Source organism: Pelecanus crispus, chromosome 2 (genome assembly GCF_030463565.1).
Source record: "Pelecanus crispus isolate bPelCri1 chromosome 2, bPelCri1.pri, whole genome shotgun sequence".
Lineage (NCBI taxonomy): Eukaryota > Metazoa > Chordata > Aves > Pelecaniformes > Pelecanidae > Pelecanus > Pelecanus crispus.
Window position 1 is genome coordinate 175,046,140 of NC_134644.1, and position 25,736 is coordinate 175,071,875.

Sequence of the window (25,736 nt, forward strand, 5' to 3'; positions counted from 1 at the left end):
AACCATCAAGATACAGATTCTGGCTCGTTAAAACCCAACTTCTATCCCAATACGAGCGCTGGAAGCCCTCTGATGGCCCCCGTGCCTCGGGGTTGTGGTTATGAACCATCGTTCATCATCACAGCCACAACCTCACGGGCATGGGATGTTCATCATCCCGCACACGCCTGTGGTCCATCAGGAGGATGCTCTTGCGCTCATTGCATGCGGAGGTGACCGTCAGCATCCCCCGAGCATCCTTCGGCATTATTCAGCCCCAAAAAACCAAAAAGGGTTTTCCAAGGAGATGGCATTGCCGTGCATTAAGTACGCAGCAACTGATGCCACAACAATTAAACCAATGGGGCGCGTGGTGGAAACAACTGAAAAAAATGAGTCGGAGGACGTGAACAGCGGGATGTCCTTGCAGGGTTTGTACAGCAACGAGGCGAGGCGGGGTATTTGTTCTCTCCCGGTTTTCTCACTGTGTCTCCGATCCCGAATTGCTCTGGGGTGGAGGAGAAAATACACAACATCATCGCTGTAGGACCGAATCTCCTTCCTGGGGAAGCTCAGGGTGAGGATCTTCTCCTTAAACAGCAAAATAAGGCATCTGCGACTTGAAGTTCAGTTGATTTTCGTGGGCTTTTGAATAAAGTTACGAAGTTAAACTAAGTCCAGGGTTCATTTCAGCTGGCTTTGCATTTTCAGAAATCTAATCCAAGCATCAGCTGGGCTCCTTTTCTGGACAGTGCAGGGAAAAAAATGGATTTTGGGTAAGTCTTGAGGCTTTTTGGAGCCTTTCCTTTACAATGAGGCGGAGGTTTTCTAGACAGCACCGTCAGTCTGAGGCTCCCTGGGCACCTTCCACTCTCCTGCATCGGTTATAAATCCCTTTAACCCAACAGCAATAAGGTCTGCACTGTCTTGGACCATAATTAACAGGCTATTTAAATTTAGATTACTGCGCTGCACAGTGCTATGGTGAGATAGGTCTTGAGTCAATTTGGCTACCGGAGCTCGCAGCAGACTTCTCTACTACCCATCGAGGAGGGTTTTTTGGCTGAGGCAGTAAATAACGATGGTAATTCTGGGCCAAGACTGCATCTGGTACCCAGATTAGTTGTGCTGAACCTACAGCAGCGGCACGTTGCACCCCTACCTGTTATCCCCACTGCTGGCCTTATACCTGGGAAATACTGTGCATGGACCCTATTTTGGGCAAATACTCAGGAATTTTAGCCCTGAGGTTTGTGCTTCTGAGGAAAAAAAATGCAACATGAGAGGTTTTTTGCAAAAATAAGATAGGGTTTGGAATAAAATATGCCTTTATCGGAGCCCTGTCTCCTAATCCTGTGGGTTTTCTTCTCCAAATTTGCTATCACATAGGTACATCAGCTTCTCTGTCTGTGCCACAGGTCCAGCCGCTCCAGACACGTGGATTTTGTTTGACTTTCAGGCAGATGAATCTCAGATTTGTGTATCTGATGGAAGATTTTTGTTCTCTCTTTCTGCTGCCCAGCACAGGACTGAGGAGGGTGGCCCTTGGCTATTGATCCTCTGCTTTGTGAAGGTGCAGCATATTGAGCTGTTTGAGTTGATGAATTACCCCAGTAAATTAAAAGACTGGGGAGAAAGGAGAAATGTGAATGCTAAATTTCTTCTTCTCCAACAGGGAGGGAAAATAATGACGTGGAGAGAGAGGACCTGTAGCCCAGACACTGCCCGACGTTATTAAGCTGATAATTCACGCTGAAAACCAAGAGGAAATTAAGGGCTCTAGGACAAAAGGTCCTACGTTTCCTTAATGTACTAACTTTTTCTTTTGGCATGCTGCAGGCTTTTACGCTGGCTGATTTATAGCCCATGATGATCCAGTTCTGTTGGGTCCAAAGAGAGCTTCATCTTTTTCAAGCCCCAGGGGGCTATTTTTATCCTATCCTATCCTATCCTATCCTATCCTATCCTATCCTATCCTATCCTATCCTATCCTATCCTATCCTATCCTATCCTATCCTATTTAGAATCATAGAATCATAGAATTGTTGAGGTTGGAAAAGACCTTGAAGATCATCCAGTCCAACCATTAACTTAACACTACCAAGGCCACCACTAAACCAGTTCAGGGGAGAGTCATAATTTCATGTTTCCTGGCTTGGTGGCTGGATTAGTTTTTAATGAAAGTACAAACTAGGAATCATTAAGGTTGGAAAGGACCTCTAAGATCATCAGCCCAACCATCAACCCAATACCCCCATGCCCACTAAACCATGTCCCCAAGTGCCACGTCTACCCATTTTTTGAACCCCCCCCAGGGATGGGGACTCCCGCACCTCTCTGGGCAGCCTGGTCCAATGCTTGACCACTCTTTCAGTAAAGAAGTTCTCCCTAATATCCAATCGAAACCTCCCCTGACGCAGCTTTTTTTTTTTTATCCTATCCTTTCCTAGTTTTTACTAGGAAACACAAAATTGCTACTCGACCCGTAACTGGTTTAGTGGTGGGCTTGGTAATGTTAGGTTGGACTGGATGATCTTAAAGGTCTTTTCCAACCTGGACGATTCCATGATTCTATCCTATCCTATCCCAGTCTATCCTGTCCTAGCCTATCGTAGTCTAGTCTACTTTATTTTTGCTTCCCTGTGATAACTGTGGAGCACTTGAGCTCTCGTTTCACCCTGGAGGGACACTGGATGAAGGACTTTTTATTCCTCCCTGATGCAGATAGTCCAATATCTTCTTGGTACGAAGATCCAAAGCCCTGCTGAAGCAGCTGCCCTTAACCCCGTGGAGATCGGTTGAAACCGAGGTGGTCAAAGAGAAGCGTTAAAATTGGGAGCCAAGCGCTGACGTCGATCTAGGGCCAAAATCATTTCAATGGAAAATGCTGGGTCAGTGCATCACGCTCAGACCCGCATTAAAGCCTTCAGTGGAAACCTGGAGAAAATATTTACCTCTGCAAAGCTTGAGCTGGCCTCCAGCTGTACTGTCATGCCGCATTAAAGCTACTTGTTAGGTTTTGCAGAATGAGACGAGGCATGGTATAGGATTTGCGCTTCTCCGAGTGCTTTTAGTCTCTGTTCTGCAAAGAGACTTCTCCCAAGCAGTTAGCGATAGGACGAGAGGAAATGGGCTCAAGCTGCGCCAGGGGAGGTTTAGGTTGGAAATTAGGAAAAATTTCTTCATGGAAAGGGTGGTCAAGCATTGGAACAGGCTGCCCAGAGAGGTGGGGGAGTCACCATCCCTGGAAGCGTTCAAAAAACGGGCAGAGGTGGCACTTGGGGACATGGTTCAGTCTGGTCTGCCCTTGATTGGTTTAGTGTGGACTTGGTAGTGTAGGTTAATGGTTGGACTGGATGATCTTAAAGGTCTTTTCCAACCTAAACGATTCTAGGATTCTATTCTATGAAAAGCTTAACTGCAACTTCTTCTCTCTGTGCCAAGAAGAGGTGGGGACGTTTCTGTCATTTAGATATGTTTGTGCAAAGCTGGGAACCTCTGGCACCTGAAAAGCCCACTCCTTTTTTTCAATCCAGTGGTTTAAATCGAGTTGGAAGATGAGCTGGACCAGCCAGAGGGCTTGGGGCCAGGCTGCCAGCGTCTCTGGCTACCTGGGGGCAGGTAAGTGCCCCCCTGAGAACTTATTTTCTTGCAAGTGCTTGAGCAAATTGGGCATTTCTGAAAACCCCGCAGGGAACTCGCTCCCAGTAAAAGGTGGCGAGATGCGATCTGTCACTCGTCTGACTCACCGAATGTGTCAGTTTTAAATGCCACCTAGTTTGATAAGCTTCGCTTAGCACGCAGGGGGCTTTCTTTTTTCCTTATCTATTTCTATACCTTTCTTAACGGACTTGTAAATGCAGACAAGGACAAATTCCAAGTAAGAAATTTTAGTTACTACGAACATCCCTTGTATCTTTTTACATAAGCCCACACAAAAATGAAGAATTTGAGTAAGGTGCGGCTGCCTGTAAGCCTCGGGTATCCCCCGGATTAGCAAAAGGTGACACCTGCAGTGTTTGGGGTAATCTGAAAAATCAGCTAAATTGTCTGTTCTTTGGGATTACACCGCCTTTTAATCCTCTTTTGCATTTCTAAGCTCCGTTTACCGCTTTATGATTTCAATACCCGCCTTTGCTGTGTTTGAGTGAGCTGGGTCACCGTGTTGGGCTGACGGTGCCTGGTCCTTAGCTCAGCAGGGGATGGGGCGATGGGAGGAAGGTTAAACCTCATTTTCTGCTCCATATGTTGGTGATGAGCTCCATACTCTATGCAGGCACCAACGTGAGGCCGACTCCTGATTCAATAAATGTGCACGGGGTGGGCACTGAGCAGCGTGTAGGTGATCTCTTCTCCCCGGTATCATGGTAGGACGCGTGGGAATGGTTCAAAGCTGCGCCAGGGGAGGTTTAGACTGGACATTGGGAAGCATTTCTATACCAAGAGGGTGGTCAGACACTGGAACAGGCTTCCTAGGGAGGTGGCCGATGCCCCAAGGCTGTCAGTGTTGAAGAGGCATTTGGACAATGTCCTTAATAACACGCGTTAACTTTTGGTCAGCCCTGAAGTGGTCAGGCGTTTGGACGAGATGATCGCTGTAGGTCCTTTCCAGCTGGAACTATTCTGTCTGTTCTATTCTATTCTGTTCTGTTCCATTCTATTCCATTCTGTTCCATTCTGTTCTATTCTACTGTATTCTATTCTATTCCATTCCATTCCGTTCTGTTCTGTTCTGTTCTGTTCTATTCTACTGTATTCTACTGTATTCTATTCTATTCCATTCCATTCCATTCCATTCCATTCCATTCCATTCCATTCCATGCTATTCCATTCTGTTCCATTCCGTTCCATTCCATTCTATTCCATTTTATTCCATTCCATTCCATTCCATGCTATTCCATTCTGTTCCATTCCGTTCCATTCCATTCTATTCCATTTTATTCCATTCCATTCCATTCCATGCTATTCCATTCTGTTCCATTCCATTCTATTCCATTTTATTCCATTCCATTCTATTCCATTCCATTCCATGCTATTCCATTCTGTTCCATTCCATTCTATTCCATTTTATTCCATTCCATTCTATTCCATTCCATTCTGTTCTATTCCATTCTGTTCTATTCCATTCCATTCCATTCCATTCCATTCCATTCCATTCCATTCCATTCTATGCTATGCTATTCTATTCTATTCTATTCTATTCCGTTCCGTTCCGTTCCGTTCCGTTCTGTTCTATTCCATTCCATTCCATTCCATTCCATTCCATGCTATTCCATTCTGTTCCATTCCGTTCCATTCCATTCTATTCCATTCCATTCTGTTCTATTCCATTCCATTCCATTCCATTCCATTCCATTCCGTTCCGTTCCATGCCGTTCCATGCCATTCTATTCCATTCCATGCCGTTCTATTACATTCCATGCCGTTCTATTCTATTCGATTCGATTCGATTCGATTTCATTCTATTCTATTCTATTCTATTCCATTCCATTCCATTCTATTCTATTCTATTCTATTCTATTCTATTCTATTCTATTCTATTCTATTCTATTCTATTCCATTCCATTCCATTCCATTCCATGCCATTCCATGCCATTCCATTCCATTCCTCTGAGCCCAGGACATGATTGGGTCTGTTTGTTCCTCGCTGGCTCCGTCCCTCCCACCGCTGGGTTTCGGTGTTGAAGCAGCCTGTGGTAATCGCTGAGTCGAGGTGTGTCGGGGCGGGTGCTTCGGGGAAGATGCCGGAGGTGGGACACGCGTGCCGGAGAGCTGGCGCCTTTGCCGAGTGTTGAAATCGAGACGGAGGGAAGGGGCGTTGGCAGAGCCGTGCGGGAGCCCGACGCCGGCACACCGGGGTTCATGCCAGGGAGCAGCGCCGCTCCAGCTGGGCTGCAGGGGGTTGAAGCCATCGTCTGCAGGTCTTGCATGGACAAATGCTGCCGGGCTTGGTTGTCTGGGCGGCAGCACAGAGCTGCGGGGTGGCCTTGCAGAAGAAGTGCGTTGATCGCCAGGTTGGTGCCTCCGGCTGGGCTCTGTCTCTCCGGTTTCTCGCCTCCCCCCTGCCTTTCACTGCCAACGTCGTGCCGGGCACGCTGCAGCCGCCGGGTCTGTGCCCCGAAGAGTTCAGACTGTGAAACGCAGAGGGCTCGGGGTGGAAGCCGTGAGCCGGGGCAATGCTGGGGTGCTGTAACCCAGGCGTTTATTTTAGCTGGCTTGCAGGCTTGCTGAATTCCCCTGGGAGCTGAAAAGCGGGGACTGGTTTGCAGCCCTTTGCAAATACTCTATTTTAGTGTAAATATTGCTGCGGGACTCAGCGTTGTCGGGGGAGGAAGAAAGAGTTGCTGTCCTCACCCAAGCCGTTCTTCTTCTCCATCCCGCCTCCCCAGATGCTGCGAGCGCTTGCTGCAAGCATTGAATCATAGAATCAGAACGGTTTGGGTTGGAAGGGACCTTTAAAGATCATCTAGCTGAAGTCTCTCTCTCTCTCTGTTTGTTCTCCTTCAGGCTGGAATGGGTGGAAATCATCGAGCCTCGAACCCGGGAGCGCATGTACGCCAACCTCATCACGGGGGAGTGCGTGTGGGACCCTCCCGCTGGGGTGCGGATCAAACGCACGAATGAAAACCAGTGGTGGGAGCTCTTCGACCCCAACACCTCCCGTTTCTACTACTACAATGCCACCACACAGAGGACGGTGTGGCACCGGCCACAGAACTGCGATATCATCCCTCTGGCCAAGCTGCAGACCCTGAAGCAGAACACGGAGTCGCCGAGGGCTTCCACGGAGAACAGCCCCGGGAGAAGCAGCAATGTCAGCAGGGAGGGCAGCACCAGCTCCTCCCTGGAGCAGGAGCTGGAGGGCAGCGAGAAGGTGCAGGAGCAGAGGTCGAGCCGTCAGTCAACCCAGTATGCCATAGTGAAAGAAGAAACGGAAAGGTAAAAGCAAGGCTGGCTCTGCCGGCGTATCAAAAGCGCGTGCGACTGAGCTCAGTGACGGGTTGGTGCAATAAAATTGCAAGTTCGGGTACCCTGATAGCCTCCCAGCGCTGTGGAAGAGCAGAGAGCAGAGCCCTTGTCCTGCAGCTCCTTATTTCTGTTGCGTAGGGGTATTTTACGGCGGGCTCCTCTAGCTAGATTGCTCATGGGTCTGTGCACCAAGTCTTAGAGAGCACATTTGCTCATCCATAAAACGATCATAGGAGGAAGAGGTATAAACACCTGTGAAAGGTGTTGCTCCTTGTTACGGGCACCTTAGATGTTCCCTCCGGAAAGGTACGTTAGAGAAATAATTTCTTGTCCTCTGAAATTCGTGGTTTTAGAGAGTGGCGTCATTTTACATGATTTCCCTGGATAAGATCTCCCTACTAAGGCAGCATGATTCATGCCGCAGCCATGGGTTGATCCAGTGGTCTGCGGAGCTCCTGGCAGAGATTATTTCTCTTATAAAGGAGAAGCTTCGAACTGAACAGTGAGTTAGTGCTCAGTTTCTAAGGTCCAGCTGCATATGGACAACGTCCTGAGACATCTGCGTTGCTGCTCTTTGTTTCATGCTTTTATGGCTTGCGAGCTGCAAATCAGGCGGTTCATTACTTAAATATATTTGTATTCTCTTCAGTGACGCCTCTTACAACGTTAATAACCGAAGAGCGTCACTGGCGAGCAATCAGCAGCGCGATTTCTGCTCGCAAACTAGTTCTGCTTCCTTACAGCTGGCGCACAGAAACTGCGGCTGGGTGATCTCATGGCCACGCAGGACGGGAACAGGAACTCCCAGCTCAGCAAGTGCTTTCATGTGGGACCTCAGACACAGCCTTGCCTCCGCGTGTCTAGCCCATGAGGGTAGGCTTAATCTCGCCGAGCTTTTGGGAGATCCTCTGATAAAATCGCTGAGTGTGGGGATGGCATCTTTCCTCGCAAGGCAGGTGCTGTTGGGAGAGGTAGACGGTTTTGATGTTCAATTATAAGGATGTTGGGTGGCAGACACGGCTGCCCACAGCGGCCAGGTCCAGCTGGGTCATTCAGGGTACGCTGCTGGCTATTTAAGTCAGTCTTTGCTTGCCCATCCCCAAAAATACCAAGCCCTGCCAAGGGGTGATGGTTTTAAACCAAAAGAGGGTAAATCCCGACTAGATCTAAGGAAGAAATTTTTTACGCTGAGGGTGGTGAAACACTGGCCCAGGTTGCCCAGAGAGGCTGTAGATGCCCCATCCCTGGAAAGATTCAAGGTCAGGTTGGACGGGGCTCTGAGCACCCTGATCTGGTTGAAGATGTCCCTGCTCATGGCAGGGGGGTTGGACTGGATGACCTTGAAAGGTCCCTCCCAACCCAAACCATTCAATGATTCGATGATTCTATGACCAGCTACAGGCAGCAGCCTACTGCACCCTGCCTCTCACCCCTACTTCTAGCTTCTGGCCTCAGGTAACGTCATCCATCAGAGACTGCTTGTGCAGGATGCGTCTGGTAACACTAAATCCTCAGCCGTGGCGAATACAGATTCCCTCTGGAGTGGGAATGCTTTGTCAAATGAAAGTACTAGCATCCAGAATGGCCATAACCCTCCTGCCCACCCCATGTCTTGCTTCGTTTGACTGTAGCTGAGATGGAGAATATATTTCTCCCACCCCTCTGCGCTGGGCGTTGCACAGGTATGGCAGAATAATGCCTTTCTTGAAGAGTTTCGGGATAAAGACCAAGGGACTCCAGGAGTTGTGCCGAAACTGCTCGTCCTTTCTCCCAGGGCCCTATTGTCATGCTGGCTGACCCACGTGTGAGCAAAGATCTCCTCTCCCTCCCATCTCCTCCCTCCTAGTGCCAAACACTTTTCTTGCCCAGATCTGTAAATCTGCTTCGCTGCCCTACACCTCCATCCCACCTGGGTTCACCTTCCCAGCATCTTCTGGGTCGCCCAATTCCTCCTTCTTCCACCCAGCTCGACGCTGCTGAGCTGCAGGTGGTTTATTGCCTTCCTGCACGTGACCTGTCCTGGCACGTGTCCTTCTTGCAAGCAGCGTAGATGATGCCAAGCATCAAGAGAAATAAATGAGGTGCTGCCTGCATCTGCCCAGGGGTTCTGGGCACTTGCCCTCGCTTGGAGGGATCCGATGCGCTTGGATCTCCCATGCCTGGGTTTGGATGGGCAGGGGAAGTCATCCTGGGCACAAGGAACGAGGGCGACCACTGTTGGGAGGCTGTTTTGGGGTGTGCAGACCGGAATCATTGGGTTTTGTTTCTAGGATTGCAGTTGCTGTTTCATAACGGGCTCCCCTCGGGGGAGCGCTCCGTGTTGCAGCAGGCTGGGCTCAGGGACTGTTTCTTTCTCAGGTATTTACTCCTGCAGCTCCATATTTTTTTATGCAGCGAGCACCAAGGATGGACTTTCCACCTCTCCCTGGTGGGGTTGGCCAACAGGTCATCTCACAGCTGGCAAACGAGCTGCTCGGTGCTCCCAGCCCTTGGGCTGAACTGGTCCCAGCTGTCCATGAGAACATTGTTTTCTCTGTCTTTTTTTAAACTCCCCATCACTAAGCCTTCTCCAGACCTCGTGGCAGGAGGAACCTGGAGGTCGGTGAAAGGCATGGTCCGCAGTGCTCCCATGGGCAGTAGCAGCCCATTGCACCCGCTCCAGAGCTTTGTGAGCCATAGAAACATAGAAGCACAGAATGCTTTGGGTTGGAAGGGACCTTTGAAGATCATCCAGCCCAACCCCCCTGCCATGAGCAGGGACATCTTCACCTCAATCAGGGTGCTCAGAGCCCCGTCCAACCTGGCCTGGAATGTTTCCAGGGATGGGGCATCTACCACCTCTCTGGGCAACCTGGGCCAGTGTCTCACCACCCTCAGCGTAAAACACTTCTTCCTTAGATCTAGTCTGAATTTACCCTCTTTTAGTTTAAAACCATTATCTCTTGTCCTGTCGTTACAAAGCCTACTCCAAAGTCTGTCCCCATCTTTCTTACAAGCCCCCATTAAGTACCGAAAGGCCGCAAGAAGGTCTCCCCGCAGCCTTCTCTTCTCCAGGCTGAACAACCCCAACTCTCTCAGCCTTTCTCCATACCAGAGGTGCTCCAGCCCTCGGACCATTTCCGTGGCCTCCTCTGGACGCGCTCCAAGAGGTCCATGTCTGTCCTGTGCTGGGGACCCCAGAGCTGGACGCAGTGCTCCAGGGGGGTCTCAGGACAGCGGAGTAGAGGGGGAGAATCCCCTCCCTCGACCTGCTGGCCACGCTGCTTTGGATGCAGCCATGGAGGCGGTCGGTGAAGCAGGAGCTGGTTCCCGAAGCAGCGTGAAAGGTTAACAGGGACCGTGTGGGTGGGTTTTAATCTGCCTGGGCTTTGCTGCAGGAACACGTGCAGGATCAGTGGCTTCCTGGGGGAGGGTCCATTCCGCAAAGCGCTTGCGTGCTGGACCGCAGAAGCTAGTGTGGCCACTGCAGGTCACTAATCCTTCCTGTCCTCCACCCACACGTTCTCTCTCCTTTTCCAGTGCTTGGGCAGGTGTATTATGGGATGCAAAGCTGCTGGGTAGGGTGGGAGGAGGGAAGACTGCACCTGGGCTCTCAAATAGAAAGGCTTAACCTGTGGAAACCTTCTGCTGGCTTTGCTGGTGGAGGAGAGCAAGCCAGCCATGGGGTGGATTTGCTCCTGGCTGCTGGAGGGCTGCGTGTCCTTTCAGCCCGGGCAATTTATAGCCTTGGCCTTGCTGGGGGCTGGCACAGAGCGGATACCAGGTCTCCTAGCTTTAAAACTAAAATAAAAATTAAAAAACAGATGCCACTAGAGGGAGCAGATATTCCCGCTCAGTGGACAGATTTCACCTGCATCCCTAGAGATGACACAACGGTCTTGTCCCTTCAGCTCAGCTGAACATCCCACTCCCATGGAAGCGCATTAAAGTCGCTTGACCCTCATGTCCTGGCTGGAAAAAATGACATTCCCTCGTTGGCCTTCCCCTCCGAGCAACTGGACTGGGCGTGCTGGAAAGCCTGGAAAGCTTTGCTGAGACCTCAAGGTCACCAGGAGATATTAAGGGAGTGATTTCCAAATGCAGAGGTAACCCTTGGAGGGCGTGAGGATGCTGCAGCGTGGTCTGTCGCTACCGCGCATCCTCGCAGCTCTTGCCACGAGGGAGGTCTGCCTGCAAAAATAACCTTATTCCCACCAGAAATGGCATGGTCTTTGCTGCAGCTGCCTCAAGGGAAGGAGAGATGCTGTGGGTTGAAAGGGGAGAATGTGGTTGAGCCTGGTTGAGCCTGGCAGATGCAGCACTTCCAGCAGGTATGGGGTGGATGGGAAGCTGCAGAAACATCGGCGTAAGCGCCAGCGTAGCGCGGGCAGCTGAACGGTTAAATCCACGTGGAATGGGTGTGGAAGTGCGTAAAGCACAGGCTGATGCACAGGCTCTGCACGCTGCTGCAGGCAGCTGCCAGGGATGCTGTGGTGGGGTGTTGGCTCCACGGCCCCGGGGATGGGCTGTAGCTGGACAACCGCGGGCTTTTATCCAGCTCTGATTTCTACAGCGAAGCGCAGATGAAGAAGGAGGGCTTGCTTATGCCGATCTGCAAGAAAGCTTGCATGGATGCAGAGATTTCATCTCCAGAAGTGGCGGATGCTCTCAGGCCCAGGACAGATAAGCCAAACATGAGCTGTGCAAATTAAAAATTGATTTTTGATTCCGGCGATAGCAGCTACAAAGGGCAGAGCCAGTTCAGGCGTTTGTGCCTCGGGCTTCTCAGTATTCAGGGTATCTCTGCATTTTAGCGTTGGTTTCTGACCATGAGCGACTTCCAGGCACAAGCCAAAAAAAAAAAAAATGTATTTCTATACAATATATTCATTTCTGTACCTGTCTGAGTCTTAAAACTTAGGAAAGCTGCTTCAGGCAAGGAGTGTTACAGCACAGACGAGCCAGGCGTTTCTTGTGGGGCTTAAATACCTGAAGATGTGAAAGCTTCTGTAGAAGGAAGCAGTAAATACCATGCCTCTCTATTCCTGAGGCACGAGTAGGAAGCCACTCCATGGAGGTCAGACAGTTGCTGGCTCTCAGTGACCCTGTGGATGAAGCTTTTTTTATTTTACCCTCATCTTTTTCTTGTAAGCATTAGAACGTATACCACCATGGATGCCCTGGGTGAGCAGAGGTGAAATTTTGACTGATAGTGAGCCAGATCTTGAACTTACATGATCTTTCAAGATCCCTCTAGCCTTGCTTTCGGTGACATCTCTGATGCTGCGTGGCTGGCTGCCCACCGAAGCGATGGCTTTGACCTGGTGGGTGTATAAAAGCTAGCCATGGGAGGTGAGGGTCAAACTGCTTGCTTTCAGTCTTCCTCGATGAAGAGCACTGCTGCAGCCCTTTGCTGTAGGGACCAAAGAATCATCGAATGGTTTGGGTTGGAAGGGACCTTTCAAGGTCATCTAGTCCCAACCCTGCAATGAGCAGGGACATCTTCAACTAGAGCAGGTTGCTCAGAGCCCCATCCAACCTGACCTTGAATGTTTCCAGGGATGGGATGACCTTAGAGCACTGATTTTGGCAAGGCCAGACCTGCTGGGTACTGCTCAAGCGCTTGCAGGGCTCAAGGGTGTTGGAGATCCTTCCTGGGACCACTGATGTCTCAGCACCCAGGGCTGCATCTGAGCTTTGCTGTCTGTGGGCAGCCAAGGAGGGACCCTGAGGTAGGTATGTGCAATATCGGGGCTGGGAGCAATTATTCGGGGTCACCTCTGCGTGGGGCGGTTGGTGTTTCTGAGCCTCAACCCTAACAAGTCTGAGATGAGGACGGATGTGGGCATCACGTGGTGTCTTGGATGACTGGAAATACCTCATTTGCATCAAAAGGAGGAAACGGGAGGGGATTATTTGTGAGGCTGCGGAGGGAGTGGATCTAGAAAACGGGGTGGTGTGGGGCAGGTTGAGTAATCACCTTCAACCAGGGACATGGTTGAAGTCTCCTTGGCAGGACAATTTAAAAAGATGTTTTTCCAGCGCTTGGTTTTGTTTCCAAGAAGAACTAAGGGTGGAAGGGAGCGCTGGAGGTCATCTGGTGGAACCTCTTGCTTCCAGTTTCATAACATTAAGTCTTAGAGTCATTTCCACAAGGTTTCTGGCTAAGCGTTTCCCTCCTGAACTTGTCTGGTCTTAAACAGGAGGTCAGGGGAAGTGGGCAAGTCTTGAGCAACTGATCTCATTGGAGTTTGCACTCAGAGGTGCCCCACACCCTGCGGTGACGGGAGGATTTAGGAACCAGAGCACCTGGTTTGGTAGGAGACGGTGGAGGCTGCTCCGAGTCCGTTCCTCATGTCCTCGGTGCAGCAGTGGACCAAGTTGGGGCCGGTCCCATCACACGTGTGCAGGTCGGAGATGCCGTCGGCCCCTGCATCCGCAGGGAATGTGCTGTTGCCAAGCGCTTGGGTCTCGCTGGACTCGCCTTACACTGCTGTAGTGAGATGGGTTTTGCACGTAGCTATAATTAGGAGCTGGAGCTGGATCTGGCTCCGGAGACAGCGGTAGGAAGCACTGCTGTGTTGTCTCAACTCGGTGAGCTGGCATCTGCTCATCTTCAGGACCTCAGTAGCAGCTCTGCCTTGGTGGTCAGCAAAGGTAGAGCGCTTCCCAGCAGGAATTTCTTGCTTATGCTATCTTGCCCTAGACTTTGCCTTGCAAAGTGGCGAAAAAGGTAACTTTTCTACAAAGCATAACATGACAGCTGTGAAATCTCTAAGCAGGCTGCAGCCGGCATGTCGGCTGAGTTTTATGCCAGGTCACTGGGTTTTTCTACGCTGTCTGAAAGTGTCTGTGGTTATTGGTCCATGTAGAATCTTCCCATTGCTTGAAATCCTTGGAGAAGGCTTCGGGGGGGGCAGAGAGGACCTGCTCGGAGGAGCTCGTGCAGTCACACACGGAGGACTTGGTTGTGCCGCCAGCAGGCAGCATCTCTGCCCCGGTTTCACCAGGGAGGAGTGACAAGTGGAGGCTTGAAGGACAAGCACGTGGACCTTCTCTGACCATCAGGAGAGCTTTCCTTGGACCACCCCACGGGACTTTTTGAGAATAGGGGGTCTTTACCAAAGTCCCATCTGCTGTGAAATTGTGCCCAAGTTATTTCTCAAGACTCACTTTTCTTGCAGGTCTCTCCCCGATTCTGAAGCCTGGCGTGATATCAGAGAAGATAAAATGCAGCACTTAAATCTTCCTGGATTAAGTGTAGCTGAGCTGAAATAGCTGAGGGGTATTCCCTTACAAACCAATCCCCGGGATGCGGCAGAGGTGTTTGGGGTCGAAGCGTGATGGTAATCGGTCCTGTCAGGTGTCTGGGGCAGAGCGGGGTGGCTGCAGGTAAATGCATGGCTTTAAAACACAAACTCTTCTCCCTGGTGCAGGCAGCAGCCATTTTCTGACTGCAAGAGCCCAAAAAAAGCAGTTCTGCAATTTAAAAGATGGCTCAAACCTAGAAAATGCGTGGTTTGAGTGTCTGGGGAGCTGTTTCGCTGTGCTTCATGTGAACAAAACCACAATTTTGTTCACAATTCTCTCAATTTATATCCTTTTTCTGAAGGCATTGGGAAGACCTGCCGTGCTCGGGTTTGGAGCGCAGGTGGATCAATGACCTAAGTCTCTGCAGCATCTGCTGCACAGGGATTTTCCAGGTCCCTGCAGGGATTCTCAGCCCTCCTCCGAAACAAGCCTCCGCTGTGAGGAGAAACCGAGGAAGGACGTGGGGTGCCTTCACAAAGCCATACGGCAGGGTTGTAGCATCGAGCAGATGCCAAAGACCTTCCTTCCCAACATCTTGCCTCCAGCAGTAGCGTAATGCATGAAATCCAGAGCATTTCTTCACCCGAAGGTTGGATTTTCCCAGTTGGATGACATCTCCATGCCTGGCGGCAGGTTGGTTCACGAGGATGCTGCAGGTGCTGGCTACGTGGGGCATGTTCCTTTCCATCTCAGGGCTTGAGTGTCAAGGAGCTCTTCTGCAGCTGGGTCTACATCACACCAGCAGACCGGCTACGTGGTGGGAGGGGGAGCACGAGCCTGCTGCATCCCTGTGCCAAGATCAAGTGATTCTCCTCAATTTAGGAGCACTCCACCCGGGACAGAAAGCTGCCAGTGGTTCCACAGGCTGTGAGCCCTCATGTGGACCTGGCCTCAGCGCAGGTTCAGGCAAGGTTTGTAGGACGGGCTTCCTTCTGGATTGCCATCTCTTAAAAACCACAACACGCCAAATTGTCCTGCCTTGAGGTCGGAGAAGGGGTATTTCGAGGCATTGGCATGGGCAGCTTGGACAGAGGAGGGGTGTGACCATCACTGCTGGAGCGGGCAGCTTGGGTGCCACTTGTCCCCTTCCAGCTGATGAACCCAAGTGCTAAGGGCTTCCCGCAGAGGAAGAGTGTGGAGGATACATATAAAACCTACGTAGCTCGTGAACACCACTTTGGCATTTCTGAAAGCGGCAATAAATAAGCTCTGCTCCTTGTTGCCTTCTCCATCTGTTGGTACCAGAGGACTGAACGTTTCTGCTTCCTGAGCAGCCGCTCGTGAGGTCTAGAAAACCCTCCGCAAGCAGCTGAGGTGACTTCTGCAAGCGCAGCCTTCTCCTCTGCATGCCTGCCGTGGACGGACTTGTTCTGAAACAGCATTTAGTGTCCTTTACACCTCCGTGGCGTGCTCATCTAGAAATGGGTGTCTTGGTACTGCCAACATCCCGAGGTTGGAACAGGGCCACCCATGGCTTAAACAATGTTTTTATGGGTTAAGTCCATAAAGCTTGGTCAATATTTAATGCTGAGACGACTAACCATGGGAAGAGTTTTCCAAAGGATGTGCTGGGTTCTCGACGGCTGTATCGACCCGCCCCTTTCTGCTATGTGCTCCCCCGACTGACTCTTGGAGTGAAGGCCTGGAGTCAAGAGCTTCTTCTGGGTCAAGGTCAGAGGGCTGGAACATTTCTGCTATGGAGAAAGGCTGAGAGGGTTGGGGTTGTTCAGCCTGGAGAAGAGAAGGCTCTGGGGACACCTTCTTGTGGCCTTTCATACTTAAAAGGGGCTTATAAGAAGGATGGACAGAGACTTTTTGCCAGGACAAGAAGCAATGGTTTTAAACTGAAAGAGGGTAGGTTTAGATGGGACATAAGGAAGATATTTTTACGACGAGGGTGGTGAGAAACTGGACCGGCTTGCCCTGAGAAGTTGCGGATGCCCCATCGTTGGAAGTGTTCAAGGTCAGGTTAGATAGGGCTTTGAGCAACCTGATCTAGTGGCAGATGTTCCTGCCCATGGCAGGGGGGTTGGAGTAGATGATCACTGAAGGTCCCTTCCAACCCAAACCATTCGATGATTTGATGAAGTTTTTGCTCCACTACAGGAACAAAAAAATAGGAGGAAATTGTTGAAGCCTGGAGTCTGCTCCCCGGCTGCTGTTACCGCATCTGATAGTCTGCGTTACGCTGTTCTAGATCAGCTGTAAATAGCTGCATCATCCCTCCCATCACTGAAGGGCGAAGAGGATGGTCCGGAAGCCCTCCACCTGCCAGTCCCCAGCGCTGCAGGGACATCATCCCATACCCAACCCACAGTATACCACTGCAAATCCTTTTCTTCCTGGTGTCTTATCCGTGCGGTGTTTTGTGCAAGCGTTTGTGCGTACAGCCAGTGGGCAGAGCAGGAGGTCAGGGCACCAAGGTCCCCCCTGGTTCTGGTGGCCAGGAGATCCAGCACGGGCTCTGCCTGCCCTCGGAGCAGGCTCAGAGGAGCCCTGCTCGCTGCTACAGGGATGCTGCCAGCCTGGAGAAGGGAACATTTGAGGAAATTATAGGTATTATTGAAATGGTTTTTTTTTTTTTTCCCCTCTTATGTGCTGCCTGTAGCAGAACAGCCACATCCCTGCTGTTCCCCTTGCCGTGCTCATGTCTGTCTGCCCTCCGCCCCCGTAAGCCTTGCAGAGGAGGTCACTGGGTTATTTTTCAGCAGACATGAGATTCCACCTTATCAAACAAACCCAGCAAGATCCGAGCTGGTGACCTTTAATGGACGATGCTTTGACCACAGCCTTCACCCGCTGCCAGGGGTGCACCACCAGACCACAGCATGGGCTTCCAGGGCCACCTCGAGGGCTGGCGGGGAGGAGGTGGAGAAAATTGGGAGTGAAGTTAAGCCTGGGAAGAAGGGAGGGGTGAGGGGAAAGTGTCTTTAAGATTTGGGCTTTTTTTCTCATTATCCTACTCTGATTTGCTTGGTAATAAATTAAACTATATAGACCTGCTCCAAACTGCTGTTGCTTTGGCCTCCACAACGGAGTGTGGAAGAAGGTTGATATGGTTTTACTACTCGGTGCAGCACATGTTCGCCTTGCTCTCCTGTGTTCTCTCGCTTCCCATTTTCACCTTCTGTTGGACACACCTTGCCCAATAAAAGGATTCATGCCCTCAGGACATGGGATAGTCCAGCATCTGAGTGGGCAGGGCTGGGGCTCAAACTCCTTTTTCCACCCAACAGCCTTCAGGCAGCCCATTTCAAAGAGCTGCATCCATCACAGCTGAGTTGCTCTGAAGGTTTAATGATTACCAGGCAGCCCGCCCACTTCATACTCTTCTGCTGGTTCCGTGAGATCCTAAATCTCACAAACCTTGTCAGACATGATGCTGGGAAAGATGCTAATTAGAACCATCGGGAATGGGGGGAGACAGGCAGCTTCATCTGCAGCATGGGAGGCAGGGTGGGAATGGGCTCTGGACGGTAATTAAAGCTCTCTGCAGGAAATCACTTTCCAGGTCATGCGTCTTTCTCCATCGCTTTCACACGCTGCAAGCAGATTGCGCGTTGCACAGAGGCTGCACACAAAGCCAAGCTCCCACATTCGCTGTCTTCCAACATCTTTTTGTCTTGTGTTATCCCGTGGTATCAACTTAGCCAGGGTCATTCCCACCCACATCATGACAAAAGCCCGGCCCTCTCGCTCTCCAGTTGTGATTCTCATCTGCTGATGCTTGGCATCACCGTGGATTTCTCCTAATGAGCATAGATGGTCAAAGAGCAACTCAGACTAGATGATTGTTGTAGGTCCCTTTCAACTGAAATACTCTATTCTATTCGTGCCTTTATTTACGTTTCTCTCAGTGAAGCAGGTCATGAGGATCATGGAAGTCAATTGGGTTAACCTCCATTTCTGCTGCTGGGTATCCATGTGGATGGTGGGTCTTGAGCCCTTGTAGGTGAGTGACCTCTTGTGATCACCTACTCCAGGTTGCCAACAATTGCCGCCTTCTCTTAACTATTGAGAGAATATTTAATGGTTTCACAGATGCTTAGAATCATAGAATCATTGAATCATTTAGGTTGGAAGATCATCTAGTCCAACCATTAACATAACACGACCAAGTCCACCACTAAACCATGTCCCTAGGGCCATGTCTACAGGTCTTTTAAATACCCCCAGGGATGGGGACTCAACCGCCTCCCTGGGCAGCCCGTTCCAATGCTTGACAACCCTTTCAGTGAACAAATGTTTCCTAATATCTCATCTAAACCTCCCCTGGCGCAACTTGAGGCCATTTCCTCTTGTTCTATCACTTGTTACTTGGGAGAAGAGACCAACACCCACCTTGCTTCTGCTCACCTTGTTAGAGAAACTCAAGTATTGAACCAGTGGACTTTGTGGTTGGTGTTGGCTCCATTGGCCAGGGGTCTAGAGAAGTTTATAGAATCATAGAATGGTTTGGGTTGGAAGGAACCTTTAGAGGTCATCCAGCCCAACCCCTGCAATGAGCAGGGACATCTTCAACTAGATCAGGTTGCTCAGAACCCCGTCCAACCTGACCTGGAATGCTTCCAGGGATGGGGTGTTGCCTTGCAGGGAGCAGTCAAGCCCTTGGTCAGCCGGAGCATGATGGACATAGAATCATAGAATTCTAGAGAATTCTATGACATCTAGACATCTTTTCAGGACATCCCTCTTCTCCAGTTGTGATCTCTCAGTATCCCCATTTTGTCAGGGTATTTGACTTCCCCCAGCTAGGAGACCGCCTCACTCGACTTCTTTTGACTTCAGTTTTCTTTACCCCTTGCCAGTGCCGCAGGTGTTCGAGTGCCGGCCGTGCCGGGTCTTACCCCACCTGGCTGGGTGGGTTTTGCACCAGATGAGAAGTTTAACATGGTGCTGTTCAGAAACCCATCTTCTGGGCTCGACAGGTCTCACGGGCTCCTTCATGAATTTCCATTCTCTCACCGTGCTCCAGTCCTGCGCGCTTATTGCAGTCAAAACGATAACAACGCGAGCCAAGCTCTTAGGTGATGAACCTTCTGAAAAAGTACACGGATATTTGGAGACGACGGTGAGCGGAAAATGCATTTTCAGTATAAAGCTAACAACATCTCAAGATTTAACCTCCTTCCTCATACCATTCTCAAATATTTTAGAGAAAAATGTTCATATCTTGCATTTCTTGCTCTAAGCCAGGGTGGAAGATGAAATCGGGGACGAAGCCCTCGGTCTTGTTTCTTTTTAATATCCTCTCCTTGAATGCTCCCCTGCCCGCTGCAAAACAGGACTCTGGATTAGATGGCTATTTGTCTAATGCAGCCAAGTGCTTACGTAGATCGTCAGACCCAAAATACAGTTTACATAACTGCAAAGAAAAACATCTTCTAACTTTTATTAGAAGCAGTGGCTGTAATTAAGAGTATGAAGCCTTGCAGGCCAGTGATTAGAACAGAGGATTAGGCGCTGGGATTTCATTTCTATTCCTGGCTTTGCCATCGAGCTGTGCTATTTCAGTCAAGCCACTTTCCCTTATTTTAAAAAGAAAAGCAATACTGCTCTCCGAGCCGCTGTGAAATGGTGCCACTTCCTATCCTAGGGGGAAAAAAAATGCTTAATTTTTTTTTTTTTTAAGTTATTACATGTTTGCTGTTCTACCAGAGGTTCCCATGCTAAAGCAGAAGCAAACTCGCGTCTATACTGGAGCCTTTGCAATCCACAGTTTAGGGTATTAATGGAAAATCACCTTCGAAGTGTCCTCCACCCCAGCTGCGTGAAGGTCCACACTGGGAGAGGGCTCCCACCAGGAAAAAAATGACGAGCTGCCTTTTGCAAACGCCGCCGGCTCCGAGTGAGGTGAGAGGTGAGAGGCAGCTCCAGCTGTGCCGCTCCTCCAGCTGTGCCGCTCCTCCAGATGTGCTGCTCCTTCTTGTACGTCACTGCGGTACAGAGGCAGCTACTGGCATTTCATGCTTTAGGGTTGGTGTTGGTGCTCCTGATGCTCTCTGCAATTTTGAGGTTCACTGCTCCATTTTGTGTCCACCGAGGGTTGCATCAGCATCGTGCCAGGGAAACGTGGGCTTTGCAAGTACCGGAGCCGATGGACCTTGCAGTGCACGTGCCCTGCGTGTGCTGAGATGAAGTAGTGCAGCCTCACCAGATGGCAAATGATGGGAGTTTTTAGCATCTGCTGTATCTCAGTAGCACGTTGAAAACCTCGCCCAGGCATCTGACTTAGCGATTGTCATAAAAGGCATTTGGCAGTCGGTTTTGGAATCTGGCTCCGGTATAATTAGGCTCATACAAGATCCCATTAGTCAAAGAGGGGATTAGCCCAGAGTCCTGCATCCCAACTGCATTTGGGCAGGTGATCACAGAATCATAGAATGCTTTGGGTTGGAAGGGACCTTTCAAGGTCATCCAGCCCAACCCCTGCAGTGAGCAGGGACAGCTTTAACCAGATCAGGGTGCTCAGAGCCCCGTCCAACCTGACCTGGGATGTTTCTGGGATGGGGCATCGACCACCTCTCTGGGCAACCTGGGCCAGTGTCTCACCACCCTCAGCATAAAACACTTCTTCCTTAGATCTAGTCTGAATCTCCCCTCTTTCAGTTTAAATCCATTACTCCTTCTCCTGTCACAACAGGCCTTGCTAAAAAGATTGCCCCCATCCTTCCTGTAGGCCCCCTTTAAGTACTGGAAGGCGGCACTAAGGTCTCCTCGCAGCCTTCTCTTCTCCAGGCTGAACAACCCCAACTCCCTCAGCCTGGCCTCGTACCAGAGGTGCTCCAGCCCTCAGACCATTTTTGTGGCCTCCTCTGGACCCGCTCCAACAGGTCCATGTCCTTCTTGTGTTCCATGTCCTTCCTTGTCCTTGATGTCGGGGTTGATGCAGGAGGATTGGAGCCACTCATCTTGTGGCATTTTAATTTGATTCCCCCACACACACACCTTATTAAGCTGTCTTAATTGCCTTGGTCAGGGCAGCGTAGGGCTCAAGAGTAACTCTCAGGCTGTGAGAATCCCTCCAGCTCTTGATGTCCGTGGTGAGGGTACAGCTGCATCATCTGCCTGGTGCAGGCAACATGGGCTGGAGCTGCAAGAGCTGAACTTGTTTTTCTGAAGACTATTCTGGCACAAGTGCCAGGTTTGTTGGTGCACGGGATTTTTCTGGAATAGCTCCAGCATCTGAAATTCAAGATTTCTGAGCTGCAGCCTCAGGCTCCCTTGAAGAGCCACAGAGATCTGGGGTTAGTGGGGCAATCTCTTCCCATTGCAGTAAGAAGACCGTGTTGATGTTTATTGTCTCTCAAAGTAGACTAACGTGTTACAAGGCCTCCTTTTTCTGGAATAAACATTCCGATTCACATTTATTGAGGCATAACCATTTTGTTTGCATTTAGCGTAATGTATATAGCATTTTTGTTGCATCTTAGTCTAATGCTGTGTTGGGTTTGTGTGGCAAGGTTTTGGTAGTGGTGGGGGGGGCTACAGGTGTGGCTTCTGTGAGAAGCTGCTAGGACTGACTGCAACCCCCATTCCCCATCCCCCTGCGCCACTGGTGGGGAGGAGGTGAAGAAAATTGGGAGTGAAGTTAAGCCTGGGAAGAAGGGAGGGGTGGGGGGAAAGTGTTTTTAAGATTTGGGGGGGGGTCTCGTTATCCTACTCTGATTTGCTTGGTAATAAATTAAACTGATTTCCCCAAGTTGAGTCTGTTTTGCCCATGAAGGTAGTTGGTGAGTGATCTCTCCCTTCGTTATATTTTCTCTCCCCTGTCCAGCTGAGGAGGTGGAGTGATAGAGTGGCTTTGGTGGGCACCTGGTGTCCAGCCAGGGTCAACCCACCACAAATGCAAATCACAGAATCATAGAATCACAGAATGGTTTGGGTTGGAAGGGACCTTTCAAGATCATCCAGCCCAACCCCCCTGCCATGAGCAGGGACATCTTCACCTCAATCAGGGTGCTCAGAGCCCCGTCCAACCTGACCTGGAATGTTTCCAGGGATGGAGCATCTACCACCTCTCTGGGCAACCTGCGCCAGTGTCTCACCACCCTCAGCGTAAAACATTTCTTCCTTAGATCTAGTCTGAATTTACCCTCTTTTAGTTTAAAACCATTATCTCTTGTCCTATCATTACAAAGCCTACTCAAAAGTCTGTCCCCATCTTTCTTACAAGCCCCCTTTAAGTATTGAAAGGCCACAATAAGGTCTCCCTGCAGCCTTCTCTTCTCCAGGCTGAACAACCCCAACTCTCTCAGCCTTTCTCCATACCAGAGGTGCTCCAGCCCTCGGACCATTTCCGTGGCCTCCTCTGGACGCGCTCCAAGAGGTCCATGTCTGTCCTGTGCTGGGGACCCCAGAGCTGGACACAGTGCTCCTGTACAGCAGTACTGCTGCCTCTAAATGTCACAAAGCCCGAGGATTCACAATATCAAAGGCACATGGTGGGGTGAGATGTGCACAGGCAGCTCCTGCCAAGCAGCTGGCGTGCCGTGAGGGTGTCTTGGCATACGTGCAATAATTTCATCATCTGCATGAATGTGAAGATGCTCAGCACTGATTTGGAATCATTGGTTGGACTGCATTAAACACCTTAAGTTAGGATTTTGCTTCAGCTGTTTGCTGTTCGTCCACCTACAAAAAAGAAAGGGATATTGCTAAAGTTATGGTTGCACCAACCCCATCATCATTTTTTTTTCCTTTTCATGGAAGGAGGAGCACATGGAGGAAGATGTAGTGTGCATCTCTGGTACAGACGATGTACAACTTTGCTGCTGTGGAGAGATGGGCTCCATATAGTCTTGCCGATTGTCTTAAGTTGTGACGAACTAGTGCTCATCTTGATTTAAATATGTCTCCCAATGCCTCTTATGGTCTTCAGATTGGTTCTTGCAGAGGTGCAGGCTTTGGCCATGTTGGCCAGGTTTTTAAATAGAAGGCAAGTGAGGGGGTAGGCAAGAAATGGTTGGGTTGGGAAGGAAGAGGTTACTCAAGGGCGTGCCATGCTGAGGGTGGCATTAGCAGGAGTATGGTGGCATCTGCAAGGGTGGCAGCCGAGGAAAAAGCAACCAGCACACAGCCCTCGGGAATTAAAGGTTGGTCAGCATTACTTTGGTTGTGGAGCAAGTCCCCTTGAAAGCCATTTCTGTGGACATGGGTGACACAAAGGTGGTTGGGAATGGCCAGCATGGATTTACGAAGGGTGAATCATGCTTGACCAACCCGATTGCCATCTGTGATGATCTGACTACGTATCTGGATGGTGGGAGCGTCTGCGTTGACTCTAGCAAGGCTTTTGATGTATCTCACATGGCATCCTTGTGTCCAAGTTGGGACAGGGACACTACTAGGTGGGTAAAAAACTGGATCATCAGGCTCAGAGGGTGGTGGTTAATAGTTCATACCCAACTTGATGGTTGGCTGCAAGGGGAGCTCCTCCCAGGCCCATCCTGGGTCCTATCCTGTTCCATATCCTTATCGATAACCTGCGGAGGAGACAGAAGTCACCCTCATCAAGTCTGTAGACAAGCTGCTCTGCTTGAGGGCAGGGCTGATGTTCAGAGGGACCAGGCTGGAGGAGCAAGGAAAGGCTGGCAAGACCCTCCTGAAGCTCAGCAAAGCCAGATGTAGCAGCCAGGATGGATTAACCCTCTGTGGGCAGTGGCTGGCTGGGTAACAGCTCTGCTGAGGACCCAGGAATCCTGGGCAGCTCTATGCTAAACGCGGGTGAGCAGTATGCACTGGTAGCAGGGGAAGCTGGTAGCATCCTGGGCTGTAGGACCAGACCCATAGCCAGTAGATCAAGGGAAGCAATTATTCTTCATTAGACCACAGCTGGGCAACTGCGTGTAGTTTTGGGCTCTATAGGACAAGAAAAACTTGATCAAGCAAGTCCAGTGGAGAGCCACCAGGATGGTCAGGAGCTGGAGCACATGATGTCTGAGCAGAAGATGAGGGAGCTGGGCTAACTTTGCCTGGAGAAGAGAAGGTTTTTGGGGAGACCTCAGGGCACCCTTCCAATACCGAAGCAGCACGACTGCAGCACTGCCATAGCAGGACCAGTCAGCCTTTCGGTTAGAGCAGGTTTTGCTTTCTGAAAATTTCTAGGTATGATTTTACCTGTCAGGACTTCTGGCATGCGATTCAGTCCCCGTAGATCCATGTCTATGCAAGCCCTCAATGCCATCGCCCTCCTCCATTTCAGAAACTAATTTGGGTTGAGCTTTCTAGATTATCCCCATACCGGCAGAGTTCAGGAGTTAAGGTGCTGCTTTTGTAGCACTTCTGCAGACGTTCATGGGAAACCCATGGCGATGGTTCGGTACCTACGTCTCTCTGCAGACGGGGCAGAAGAGCAACTTGTACCTGTGCTTGCAGCTTGGTTTGCGGCTGGATGAGTCTTGGTTTAAATGGCGAGCTGTCTCGAGATGTGTAAGCAATCAGGGGCTGCTGAGGAACGAGTGCGCGTTCCCTCCTGCTCCATCCTTTTTCGGGGGAGGACAGCAGCCTTTGGCTGAGGCTGGTTGAAGCTCTCAGTCCACCCCGGTGAAGCCTGGTGGGAACATCATAGGAAACCTACCTGCCTTGCTTCGGTTTTCACTCAAACTGACCGATCATTGATTTAGGCTCCTTTAAAGCAGAATAACAGGCCTTTGGTACTATGTTAACTAAACCAGTGAAGGAGGAGGAGGACCTCTTCGCTTCCTCTTTGCACCCAACAGTGAGAGGTGCTGTCAGTACAACTACTTACGTGACTATTTTGATGTAGGTTGTCCTACAGCTGTCAAGATACCTGTGGCTTCACCAGGTGACGCAGCAACTTCATTACCGTCACTTCGCTTCCATGCTGCGGGCATCCCATGTGAATCCAGATGTTAAAATCTGCAGCAAGGGCAACCTTCTGTTTCCTTTCTGGCCAGGGTAGCAGCCTCCAAGTGTCTAGTTCCCCAAGTTATTTTCTTGGAAGGATTGCCGGAGTGAGCATGGAGATGTTCCTCTGAACAAGGGCAGCTGGTTGTACCGGTACTGGGCGCCTTGGTGGTGGCTTGAACATGACACATCCCATTGGGTATGTAGTTTTGGGGGTTGAGTGCCCATTGTGGTGGCCCAACAAAGTCTTGCTTTTTTGTGTGCTCTCACTTTCTCGTTGTTGCTGTTGGAAGCAGTGGAAGGAGGAGACTTTGCTCCAGCGTTGCCATTGCAGTTTTCCTTCTCATCTCTTGCATCTTCAGACTGTGTCTTCACAGACACTCACTTTGGTTTGTCAGCTATGCTCTACCCTACGATGGCCAACCAGGCATCTCTTCATCTGTTTTACACAGCTGTGGATTGCTTGGTGGATATCAGCTATGAAAAAATAGCTGAAGGTCTGTTCACAGCTGGGACATGTGTGGTCCAGATCTGGTGCTGCTGTTGCAGCAGCAGCCTGGCTTCTGGGTTTGGGGCGTGATGGACATTGCTGCTGTGACCCCCAGTCCCAGAGAAGTCACACAGAGCTG

General features: G+C 50.3%; 1 protein-coding gene across 1 annotated transcript in view; it reads left to right on the plus strand.

Annotated features, from left to right (window-relative positions):
• The window catches only part of ARHGAP39 (Rho GTPase activating protein 39), a 131,691-nt gene that overhangs the window by 53,751 nt on the left and 52,204 nt on the right, over positions 1 to 25,736 (plus strand). Inside the window, 1 exon segment of the mRNA XM_075704545.1 lies at positions 6,487 to 6,918. Coding sequence (XP_075560660.1) covers positions 6,487 to 6,918 — 432 coding nt within the window.